Source organism: Diabrotica virgifera, chromosome 7 (assembly GCF_917563875.1).
Source record: "Diabrotica virgifera virgifera chromosome 7, PGI_DIABVI_V3a".
In the NCBI taxonomy this organism is placed as follows: domain Eukaryota; kingdom Metazoa; phylum Arthropoda; class Insecta; order Coleoptera; family Chrysomelidae; genus Diabrotica; species Diabrotica virgifera.
The window spans coordinates 249798632-249812156 of NC_065449.1; the positions used below are offsets into that span (position 1 = coordinate 249798632).

A 13525-nucleotide genomic window follows, 5' to 3' on the forward strand; every position below is an offset into this window, starting at 1 on the left:
ACCCAAAGAAAGATTTTTAAAATGTGACTATAAGACTGACTGTCTGAGCACTTTTTTAGAATTGTCTTTTTTTGAAGCATCACAAATAGAGAATAGAGTTAAGCCAGTCTGTTGTTAACACAAATCCTTTAAGAATAATATCATAATAATCGTACTTTTCTATTGAAAATTCACATCATCAAAAAATGGTTGGCCCACAGTTTAAGAATTCAGAATGTGCTAGTACAGATGTTAAATGTCACACTGAACTATTTGATGAATATTTTATTTTTTAAGCAGTCTACGTCATTGGACGTCAGTGGTCAAATTTATAGATCAAATAAGTATTTAAGTTATTATAGACGAAACGTAGGTTTCAATAGCATTACCATTTTTCATTTAAATATTTAGGATTAAAAATTCAACCAAAACCGGTATTTTAACGGATTTGATACCTATTAAGGATGGTCCTGCCGTTGATGGAAACTTCAAAAATTGTCACTCAATTTCATTTATTTGAGTCATCATCAGTTTATCATTTATGTATAAGTAATTTAAATAACAGTTGAATGTGATTTAACAGGTATGTACACTACTTATATAGTTTTAGGCATACGTACTAGGTATTAGGTGGTCTGTAGTTGTAAATTTGGTAGTATACAAATAATATTGTCATTACCATGATATTTTGTTGAATTTTTTAATTTAATGTTCCGTTTCCAACAATCGTTTTTCCGATTATAGCACCATCTACTTATAATTCGACAAATTGTCTCGAATAAAAGCTGCTTATTTTTACGTAAGGAATCCAAATCTGCAATAAAAAAAATGGGAGCATTTCGCAAAATATTCGCCGAGTTCCTTTTTAAAATTTTAACCCTCTCCATGAGGGGTCGTGTTTTTCTCCAGTTCTTCGACCTGACGTTCATTTCGCGAAATATTCGCTTTTTTTGTGAAACTTTATGACTCACCCATTTCCTTACGCCCCTCTCAAATCGTTAGATTTTTGACATATACACTGTTGTGTGGTACTTAACTTACTTTATCTTAATCTGGCGAGTTCGAGTTTTTCAGATCTCCCCTTTATTAAGAGTCCATATGTATGGTAAGGGTACGTTTACAATATACAAGATTTCTCACCATGTGATTTTATGACGCGCTCGAGTAACTGCAAAAATGTCCGCTTGGCCTCCAGCGAAACCTTATATTTCTCATGGCTTTTCCCAAAAATGGCTCAAACATTTCTCAAAATAATTTATTATTAAACAGTAGTTGTCTCGACAGAAGATTAAATTTTATTAGTTACTAACTAAATTGAATTCCCTTATGATTTACAAATAGTAGATATGTAATCCTATAAAACTAAACGCATTAACAAGAGCTTTTCTACGTTTTGTTGCGATCATTTTGAGAAAAAGGTACAAAAACGACTAAAACGTCAAATTAGGAAACAGACAATATTATCAGTACTTAATACTTGCAAATAAAAGTCAAAACTAATAGTCCAGTAATCCGAGATTTTTGACCTATATCCATGAGTCTTTGCCGCGTTTACTATTGTCTTCCATTGGTTCCGATCCTGTCCTACTATTTACCATGATCTCACATCCATCATCTCCAGGTCTTTTCTGACTGCATCTTTCCACCTATTTCTAGGCCATCCTGCCGGCCTTCTACCGTCTGGTATTTTCACTTTTATACAGGGTGATTGATTAGTAAGGTAAAGCTCAATAGCTCCGCTATAGTAATAGATAGCAATAAAAGTTAATAACAAAAATTTTAGCCACCTTTGAGCTTCACATTACAAAATTAGTTAGAATGTTACAGGGTGTTCTATAACACAGTGGCAGACCAAACTTATGTTTTTTTAAATGGAACACCCTAAATTCGAAATCCTGTTATATAACTTCTCCATCACAAAAATATAAAGATTTGTTATGTTATACAATGTATTTACAAAGTTATAACCAATTTTATATGAAAATCGTAACAAGTTCAACTCCCTGTATAAATAAAAATAAGCAAAACAACAATGGTTTATTAATGCCATATTTTTCAATTACATATATCAAATGCAGGGTGAGTCAAAACGCAAGTACATTATTTTCTCAGTAATTTGAAATGGAACACCCTGTATTTTATATCACTATTGAAACGTACCATTACCGTACTTTAATTTTTAGATAACATTCTCTATGTCTAAATTTACTAGTTTTCGAGATATTTTCATTTTTCAATGGACCAGTAGCGTGGCCATCCAAATCACCAGAATTTAATAAACTGGACTGATTTTTTTGGGGTTACGTTAATAATGAAGTTTATAAAATACCTCCAACAACAAGGGATGAGATGAAAAATAGAATACAAAGTGTATTTCGATGTGTTAATTTACAAATGCTCCGTAGAGTAAGTAGCTCATTCAATGATCGTTTTTAGGCGTACATAAATGTGTTAGGAGATAATTTTGAACACCTCATGTAATTAGATATTAAAAATATTTTATTAAAAGTAGCTTGTTTTTTTTTTGCAAAATGTATTACTGATAAATTATGTTTTGTTCTTTATTTGTTACATTGTTACATTTACATACAAAAGTAGTGTTTAATTGTCTTCACAAAATATTGTATTTTGTGTTTGTGTGTTTTTTTGTAAAATTTATTACTAATTTTCTTTGTTTATTTGTTGTATTTACATAAAAAATAGTTTTTAATTGTTTCAAAAATGTTGCATGTAGTGGTTGTGTTTTTGTTTGTAAAATGTATTATTAATAAATTATTTTTATTTCTTCAATTGTCAATTCAGTCATGGCTTACTTAAAATTTAGATAAATTTAAACACCTAAAATAATTTGCTCTGAAAAATGAAAATATCTCGAAAACTAATAAATTTGGGCATAGGGAAATAAAAATTAAAGTACGTTAATGTTACTCTTCAATAATGATATAAAATCCATTTAACATTACTGAGAAAATAATGTACTTGCGTTTTGACTTACCCTGTATTTGATATAAAGAAAATTAGCAATATCAATAATTCTTAAAAATTTTGAGAATAAATTAAAAAATATGGCATTAATAAACCATTGCTGTTGTGCTTATTTTTATTTATACAGGGAGTTGAACTTGTCACGATTTTCATACAAAATTGGTTATAACTTTGTAACCACCCTGTATAACATTACAAACCTTTATATTTTTGTGATGGAGAAGTTAACAGGATTTCGAATATAAAATAAAATATAGGGTGTTCCATTTAAAAAAACATAAGTTAGGTCTGCCACTGTGTTATCGAACACCCTGTAATATTCTAACTAATTTTGTAATGTGAAGCTCAAAGGTGGCTAAAATTTTTGTCATTAACTTTTATTGTTAATTACTATAGCGGAGCTATTGAGCTTTACCCTACTAATCAATCACCCTGTATATAAAAAGTGCTAATAAACATTTTTGTTCAAAATCATCTCAGCTACATTTATCGTTTTAAACATTTTTTTCTACGGCGTCAGATTCTTGGTGAATCAATGATTTCCGTTTTCCTCCTTACGAGGGGGGAGAGGTTTAGGGAGAAGCTTGGCGTCTCTTTTCGCGTTGCTCGAATTTACCCAAAACGGATTCAACATTATTTTGGCCAATGACCTTAAACCAGGATTATCCGTTATTTCGGTAAACTCCAATCGAACCTCTTCTTCCAAATGGCATTCGATGTATCGATGTATCGGTCTTTCTCCTCATCTGTTATACAATCACGGGGCTATTTGCTTGAAGTCTGCTGCTTGACTTTGATTAATTTATTCATATCATCATCACTGGCTCGACAACCCTTTCTGGGTCTTGGCCTGTTCCAGTATTCCTCTCCATTCTGATCTGTTTCGTGCTTTTTGTTCGTTTCTTTGAGTCTTTCTACCTTGTATCGTTCATGTTTGGAGTCTCTTTCCATTTTGATGTTTGAAATTCTAGCCCTTACCCTACTTTCGACCAGGTAGTGATCAGAATCCGCATTTGCCCCTCTTCTGGTGCGGACGTTTATTATATTCGATTGGTGTCTCGAATCTAAAATAACATGATCTATCATATTTACTGTCAGTCCATCTGGGGATTTCCAGGTACCTTTGTGTATATCTTTGCGAGCGAAGTATGTGCTAGCAATCACCATGTTAAGTGATCTTGCTAGGTTTATTAACCTATTGCCATTGTCATTTGATTGCTCATGGAGACTGTGCCTACCTATTGTGGGTTAGAATTGCTGTTCTCTTCCAACTTTGGCGTTTAGGTCTCCATAGATTATTTTTATATCATTTTTTGGGCATGACTGATATGCGGACTCTAGTTCATCATAAAACTCTTCTTTAATTTCATCTTCTTTTTCTTCTGTCGGGGCATGCGCATTAATTAGACTGTAGTTAAAGAAACGTCCTTTAACTCTTAAAATGCACATTCTGGGACTAATGGCTCTGAAATCTCTTATAGTATGTTTTACTCTCTTCTGTTTTACTCCCCCTACACACTTAGTGTGTAGGGGGATCAGTAGAAGCTTAAGTTCAAGTTTTTGGGGTCGCCACCCTTGTCCCCCGGCCGCCATCTTGGAAATGAGGTGCAAAGGGGTTTCGCGCTATATCTCGTAAACTACCCTTCCTACGAAAAATCTAATTAAACATAAAATATAGCAAATTAAATTTTCTACAATTTTGTTTCTATTACCTTTTATCGTCAAGTGACCAACAAAAAAGATATAAATAAAAATATTTAAAAAAATTTTAACAAGTTTCCTTTTGGAGGTTATAACTTTTTTTCAGTTCATTTTAAAATAAAATATCACACTGGCAATTTTGTAGAGAGTTTTTCAGCGAACAATTTCCACTATAAAGTTGTTTAATTCTATTTATGTATATAGGTTTTACAGCGCTCCAAACTTGACCAGATTCTCGAATGCTCATAGGGATACAATAAAAACAAAAGTTAGGCTTACTTTTCTATCTATACATATTTTTTATTCATACAATGCTATTGTTATTCTGTTTTTGACCTTTCTCCCCACTATAAAACTTATAACCCTAAGCATATATAGAAAAGGCCCAAAAAGTTGTTTGAGGAAAAATTCGCCGGTTCAGAAGAAGAATGACGCAACCGCAAAATGCAAAATTCTTAAGAAGAGCAAAAAAACGATTTTTGATTTCAAAATCATAAAGTATGATCAAAATTAGCCATTCACCACACCGTGGTCAGGATCTCGAGATTTAAGCGTTTTTTGGGTTGTGTCGCTTGTCTATGAAGTAACATAACTTTTTTCCTATTATATGTTTTGTCTTAAAATTTTTCAAAAAACTTCCTCGTGAATTATATTTTATTGCTGTGTTGGTTAAAATTATAATATAAAAAGTTTGTCACTCAACTTTTTTAAGTAAACATGAAGCTAACGAAATATGATGACAAAATGTTTAAAAATTAACAACTCCTTTTTTAATGTGTTTAAACATTTTGGACAAATTTCATTGATATCTACATACTTCAAATATGACACAGTAAAATTTTCAAAAGGAAATATTTACAGTGATCAAAGATACAGTGAGGTAAATTTGAAAAATCATCAATATTTATTTTTGGATTTTTTGTATAAAATTTGACTTTTGAACATGTTCCACTACCTCTAGATAAAAATAAACTTCATATTCGGATTCAGCGACCTCGAAAACATAAAAATAGACCAAAATTGGTCATTCACCTTAAATTTGATTTTCGTGGTCAGCATAACGTTGCTGCCGTTCGCCTAATATATGGATAGAAAAATATTTATTTTTATTGTATTCCTATGAGAATTCGAGAATTTGGTCAAGTTTGGAGCACTGTAAAACCTAGATAATAAATAAAATTAAACTTTATAGTGAAAATTGTTCATTGAAAAATCCTCTACAAAATCGCTATGATGATATTTTATTGTGAAATGAACTGAAAAAAGTTATAACCTCCAAAAGGAAACTTCTTACAAAATTTTCTTTTATTTTTGTTTATAACTTTTTTGTTGGTCACTTGACTATAAAAAGTAATACATATAAAATTGTAGAAAATTTAATTTTCTACATTTTATGTGTAATTACATTTTCTGTAGGATTGCTAGTTTAGAAGATACAGCGCGAAAGCCCTTTGCACCACTTTTTCCAATATGGCGGTCGGGGGACAAGGGTGGCGACCCCAAAAACTTGAACTTAAGCTTCTACTGAACCTCCCTACACATTAAAAAAATAAAATTGACTCCTCTAAGAAATGCAACCCTAAATGTAACATTTCAATGGACTAAAACCTAAATTCTATATTTTTTTTCTTTTCTTAACCAGTGCCGGAACGGCGTTCCCGCACCATGACACCACTGCTTTCAAGTTTAAGTTCGTCTAATGTGTAGTAGATTTGATATGATGTCTGGTTATGATAATTTTTTTGTTTTTTAGTGATATTTTTACGTTAAATGACGATGATATTTTAAAAAACTGTCTTGATCTTCAACAAAAGCTAACTGATCCAGTAAAACGGAGGCAGATATTGATGCAACTGATTTATTTAGTGACATAAGAGCTTTACAATTATGTTCATTACCTGACTCATCAAATCTTCTCAATAATCTTCAATAGATATTTGAAAATATCTAACTTCATCTTTACCAAATATCACTACATTTCATTAAGAATCCTTCTCACTTTAACTGTGTCTGTTGCTTCTGTGAGAGATCATTTTCAAAATTAAAGCTAATTAAAAATTATTTGAGGTCTACTATGGTAGAGGAAAGATTATCTGGTGTGGCAATATAAGCTATGCTATATAGCAAGAGCTCGTCAATAAAATTGACTTTGAAAATATTATAAAAGAATTTTCTGCATAGAAAAACATCCATTTAATTCAATTTAGATTTAAGGTATCGATTTCTAGATTTAACTAATATATTATTAATGTTTTGAAATGAAACATAAGCTGTATTTCATAACATAATTAAATATTTATTTGTTTTTTTTGCCATCATCAGCAAATCAGTTACAACAGAGTTCTTGCAACTTCTGTTATAATATAGTAGATTTAAAGGGCGCTAAAATACGTGCACGACGCGGGCGCCGCTCAGCCTTGCGGGGGCCCTGATCACTCCATACCACATCGCCTACCCATCTTAGTCTATTTGATATGGCTTTTATGCATCTCACGATGTTTCCCTGTCCAAAGAGAGTTGTTAAGTTGGTAGATTACCATGATACGTTGCAGGGTTGGTATGTCGAGTTGAAACACTGACTCTAACTTATAACTTTATTTATGACTTACAACATCCATCAACATAAGGTTACTAAGATGATGTTTCGCGGGGTAGTCCTTTAAGACACCCTTCTCGCAGGATAGCTCACTAGCATAGTAACGATCTTAATCTTACTATGAATAATGACAATACTATAATGCTCAATTTAATCCCCCTGTGGGCTATTTATCTCTTCTTCCAACTCGGACTTTGGAAGTAAACTATACGTGAGTCTCTGCGAGGTTACACAAAAAAACTTCGTCAATCAACCTTCGTTTTGTTTGTGTATGTAGAAACAATATCTTTTGTAACAACCTAAATTACTTAAAATTATATACATTTTTTCGATACATATTATATTATACAATAAGGGTTTTTTCCCTTACTGTACAGAGTATCTAATTCATTGTTGTATCTGCTCCTCCATTCATTTGTCACACTGTCCCTGCAAGGACTATATATAACACGCAAAATTTTGCGTAATGTATATATTTTGTATATTTTTTGGAGTCATAAAATTGACAATGACTACAAATATTCAGCTTGCTCGTATGATTTTTAGAGATTCAGTGGCATTTTATATGTGACATATTAACACTGAGGTTTTGTTACATGTTAACACTGACTGAGATGAAGTGTATAATTTATAAAGCCTGTGTAAGACCAATAATGACATATGAATCAGAAACACGACCCGACACAACCACAATACAAAGACTACTGGAAACAGAAGAGATGAGAGTACTGAGAAGAATTACAGGAAATACGGTGAGAGATCGAAAGAGAAGTGAAGACATTAGAACGAAAAGTAGAATATATAAATGACCGGACACTAAATCAGGGCCGTAACTACCATTGGGGCAACCGGGGCCCCCGGACAAAGGGGGCCCCTCAGGGGCCCTCGTTTGTTTGACCGTGCATAGATTTTAACGAGGAAAATAAAAATATGTATTTTAAAAGCCGATTCCAACGAAAAACGAAATATTTTCAAATGACACAATTTTAAAAAGACCTACAGGGCACCCTAGACCTCAACATAAAGTTTTAATTTTTCACAGGGAAAATTAGTCTTTTCGACTAAAATTGGAACAGAGCAGGGGTCCCTGAGGCTTGAGCTAAGCTGGGTCCCCCCGAGACCTTAACATAAAAATTTAAATAATGAATGGGTTGCATGGTCCATACTATTGTAGTAAAGAAAGAAAGACGTTCTCACAAACAATTTATTTTACAACTGACGACCGGATTCGCTGTCTACAATTTGCACAGAATCCTCAGGTCCCAGTTAAAGTAAAATTAAATGCTACAAACAATAAAAAAAAGTAAATAAAAAAATTTTAAAAATAAGATTTTTTTTATTGTTTGTAGTATTTAATTTTACTTTAACCGGGACCTGAGGATTCTGTGCAAATTGTAGACAGCGAAACCGGTCGTCAGTTGTAAAATAAATTAAAAGTAGAAAATCTACGGTTTTATTTTTGATTTAAATTTGTCTCCCTCCATCCTCCGATAGTACTATTTCTAGGTCTACCCGTTGTCAAGGAGGCTCTGAGGAAGACAAATTTACACCAACACGTCCCTAGTTTCTCGATATAAAATAAAACTATTTATACCGCAGTATGTTTAGAACGCCCTCTAACGGGGAATAAGTGAAATAAATAAAGGGGAATAAATTGTTTGTGAGAACGTCTTTCTTTCTTTACTACAATAAAAATTTAAATGATTACTTAGGAAATTAGTTATTTCGGCGTAATAAAACCTAAAATGTCATTGGAAGAGATATAAAAATGTCCAGGATACAACAAGTCCAGGAAGGAATACCTCAGGGGAGTATTTAATCGCCCATTCCATATAACATTTTTGTTTCAAATTTGCCAACAGATGTAAGAACATTTTCTAAAAAATTATGTATGTCTTCAGAAACTTCAGTCATGGAATGCATTAAAATGCGTTTTCAAGGGGTTAAATATCAAACAAAGCCCCCGGTAGGGGGCCCCCAACGGAAGACCCACAGACCTCCCGGTAGGGGCCCTCCAGATCACGTTTGCCCCGGGGCCCCAGCATCGTACTTACGGCCCTGTGTAGCGAACGAACGCATTCGTTAATAATCCGTCCGCAATGTCAGATACAGATGAAGCTATAAATTCCCCAGACCTCCCGGTAGGGGGCCCCCAGATCACATTTGCCCCGGGGCCCCCAACATCGTATTTACGGCCCAGCACTAAATAGAAAAAAAGAAGAAATAGCACATACTTAAGCAGAATGTGGGGTCATAGCAAGAAATAAATCACCAACCGGCCGGTAGAATAAGTATCGCCCGACCTCGCAGAACATGGAGTGACAATCTTCCATAGATGTATCAATTCGCCAAGAAACAAGCAGAATTGCTTACAAAGAGGGAAAAGAAGAAGAAGAGTGGCATTTTCGTCTCTGGCGACTGGACTATAGCTCTTCCTGCTACGTCTGTTCTTTTCTATTGATAACATTTTTTCTAGCTTATCATTTTTCCGCTCTCTTCTCTACTTGACTTGAATAACAAAGCTTTAACAATGCAAATATATTTTAATGCAACTAAAATGTATTTTTGAAACTAACTAAATATTGTTCCTGTCTAATCTACCCTTTAAATACCTAGTTAAATACACAGAAACTAGAATAGAATAGTACAATAAATGGCATTAGTGACGATTTTCTACATAAACTGCAACTATAATACGCATGTGAACGTTTATAACATCATCATACATTTCGAATGGTTTCTTAATAGAATTAGACACGTCACACCATCAACTTTTAATTTAAGTTAATAAATCTTTGATTGTTTCGAACACTAGCACATTTTGAACGGTCCCAATTAAATTAGTCTCCTCATTAAGACATTAACGTGTTTAATTTGTTACGAAATAGATGCAGCACGTGAAGACATGGAGAAGGAACTGGTGAAGCATAATGAGGTGAAGTTACTGAAGAATTCTGCTGAGACCAAACCGAAGATCAAGGCTTATACGAGGCGATGGCTGATTATGTTGTTGTTTATTTACTACGCTTGTGTCAATGCGATACAGTGGATTGAGTATTCGAGCATCACGCATATTGTGGTTAAGTATTATAATGTTAGCACATTGGCTGTTGATTGGACATCCACTATTTACATGGCGCTATATCCTGTGCTAGTTATTCCTGCGTCGTATATTATAGACAAGAAGGTAAGTTTGTTTGTATTCCTATCACTATCTCCTTCATCATTTATAGACAAAGCGTTCGGAAAAATATTCCCATCAGATTTATTTCCACAATCACTTGCATAAGTTACCCCAGAAAAAGTCGCCCATGCAGAAAGTAGTCCTAATTTATTTAAAAAAAAAATTAAACAAATTGTAAAAAATCAGTTTTTTTCGACCCGGGCCTTTTTTTAAGTTTTGTTGGATTATTCTGAACAAAAAAGGTCTTCTGTAATTTTTCTCTAAATTTGATAGTTTTCGAGTTATATACAATTTAAAACTGAAAAAAGAACACGAAATATGACGATCCTCAAAGCTGAAAAACACAATTAAAAAATATTGTTTTTGAATTCACCATGTACCTAAATTCAAGTCCAAACCTTGTTCTATCATTATGCCTTTTATGCTTTATTTTGGGGTGTCCCACGAATGTGGTTATGAAAAAATATTTCATGAGATTTTTTTTTTCGAACGGACCCAAGCTAAAAAAATGTTCATAAGAAAGCCCAAAATATTTATACGAAGCTGATATAAGAAGGTTTGAACTTGAATTCAGTTACTTGGTGAATTCAAAAATAAAATCTATTATATTGTGTTTTTAAGCCTTGAAAATCGGGATTTTTCGTTTATATTTTTAGTTTTAAAATGTTTATCACTCAAAAACGATCAACTTTAGAGAAAAATTATAAGAAATCGTTTCTGTTCAAAATAATTCAAAATAACTATTTCCTAACAAGTGCAAAAAGTCATACTTTTCCGCACGCGACTGCAGTTTGCCGAACGACTATTTTTTATTTTGTGTGTTTTATCGAAAACTATATTACATATTCCGAAAAGACTGATTTTTTCCATATTACATATTCCGAAAGGTACTTCACTTTCAAAAGCCCGAGAAGTTTGATTTTTAGGGGTTTTCAGGGATGTTCTTCTTTTTATAGACTTGAAAACATATTAAATCACGGTTTTTTGTAGATTATATATTATAATTTGAAGTTACTGAGTCCTTTTGGACATTCTAAAAGAAGTTTTTTAAGGACTTTTGCTATTTTTTGCGGGGTTAATCCTATTTATTAGATCGATACAACCTGAATCATTTTTTAAATTGTTTTACGTGTTTTACATGATTGAAAAAAGACTTAGCGCAATGTTAACCCGCAACCCCCTCCTCTACTGCCAAAAACATTGTTTTTTCGTTCTTTATTATTATTTTTCTTCGATGGGTTACAATTAATTTAAAAACTTCAAAAAATTCATACTTAAGGCTTTTTTATTTTGTGTATTTTATCAAAAAACTTATTTTTGATTTTTCTCAGATTTTTTCGTAAGGACACCTCCTTCAAAAACCCAGTTTTTAGGGGTTTTGGGAGATTTTCCTCCTTTTATAGAATTTAAAATAGATCAATTAAAGGTTTTTTTATAAGTTATAAATAATTTAAAGTACCTAACTGTGTCCTTTATGACATTCAAATAATTCTCGAAGTTTATGAGATTCTTGAATTCTCGAAACATCATTAAACCTTAAAAAACTATGTTTTTTTCAAAGTTTTTAAGTGTTTTTGCTTGTTTTACGGGGTTAATCATATTTTTTTAGATCGGTACAACCTGAATAAATGCGCCTTCAATTCATATTCAAATAATTTATGAAAAATAACATTTATTCAAAAAAAAAAAAAGAAAAAATAAAGAATAACAAAAATAAAAATGGAAAAAATTTGTTGAAGTGGGGGAAGAGTGGCGGCATGTTAAAATTGCGCTGAGACTTTATTTTTTAATTACATAGAGTGTATAAAAATGAAAAAAAATTTAATTGTGGGAGTTAGAGCATTTTGTCTATCTTAAAGGGGGTGCCATTTCTTGTCATATATTCTAACTCTTCGTACATTTCCGATATAAATAAGAGTACTTGACAATTTGAAAAGTTGATGATGTATTGACCTCAGTTGAGGCCCCTAGAACACAAGGGTTGTAAGTGCCAAAAACGTAGTTTCAGTGTTTAGAACACTTCTTGGCGACTGAAATATTCAACACTGCCAAGTAGTTAAGTGATTTGTCACTAGATCTCAGCACCCGATAACTGTTCACTTACATCCCTAGTGAACCATGTTTTCTATGTGTTTGGGAGTCCATTTTTGTATTTAACCCAATTTCCTAAAAATTGTTCACTTACACCCCTTGTGTTCTAGGGGCCTCAATTGTTGTTTTAATTTTTAAACGATTCTTTAGTTTGTTTTAAAATATTTTTATTCGAATGTGACTATGAGCTTATTTACGCAGCAATCTTAAGTAATATTAGAACTCTGTATTGTAGGGATTAAGGACAGCTGGAATTATAGGATGTGTTGGAACCCTTATTGGAACCAGTATTAAAGTATTTTCTATTAGAAATGATCTCTTCAGTGTTGTTCTTCTGGGACAATCGATTGTATCAGCGTCCCAATTAGTGATAGTATGTTTACCACCAAAGCTGGCTGCTATTTGGTTTAAAGCTAGTGAGGTAAGTACAAGCTAACACTTCTTCTTCTTCTTCTTCTTAACTCAGGCGAGATCCGTAAGTCTCTGGCACTTGGTCATAAGACTTTTGTACAATACCTTGTTTTTCCCTTAAACTCTAATAAGTTCTGTGGCCCCAACGAAGGCCAATAGTTTTCTTATTGGTAGTTTTAGGAGCTCTTCTGGTTCAAAACTCATTTGACCAGTGAATTTCTGCCTTAAATCACCCAGCACACTGCAATGGCATAGTATGTGTATGGTAATTTCTTCTTCCATTTCGCACTTTCTGCACCATAGTTCATTCACCTTACCTAGTTTGTATAAGTGTTTTCCTAAACGGCCATGTCCAGTCATCATTTCAATGAACGTTTTGATCTCTCGTTTATTGAGGTTCATCAAACTGTTCGAGAGTTCTTTATCAATATTCTTGATTATTTTTTTATTCTGGATTTGCCTTAGAGTGGTTCTCCATTTCTTTTGATGATTCTTTATCAGCCATTTCTGAACCTCGTTTTTCGTAGCATCTTTAGTGATGCCACAAAAAGGTTCTGGGCCTTCAAAAGTTTCTCTCA

The 13525-nt window shown here is 32.9% G+C and overlaps 1 protein-coding gene across 3 annotated transcripts in view; it reads left to right on the plus strand.

Annotated features, from left to right (window-relative positions):
* Positions 1-433: 433 nt before the first annotated feature.
* LOC126888399 (uncharacterized MFS-type transporter C09D4.1-like) overlaps positions 434-13525 on the plus strand; it is a 36246-nt gene continuing 23154 nt past the window's right edge. For 2 of the 3 annotated variants that reach the window (XM_050656633.1, XM_050656634.1), the window contains exons 1-2: positions 9921-10448; positions 12772-12957. In XM_050656633.1, the coding sequence (XP_050512590.1) occupies positions 10167-10448; positions 12772-12957 (468 nt within the window). In that variant the 5' untranslated portion in view covers positions 9921-10166. Of the gene's footprint in view, positions 563-9920; positions 10449-12771; positions 12958-13525 lie in introns of those variants that run through there. The other variant, XM_050656635.1, reaches the window with a different exon arrangement.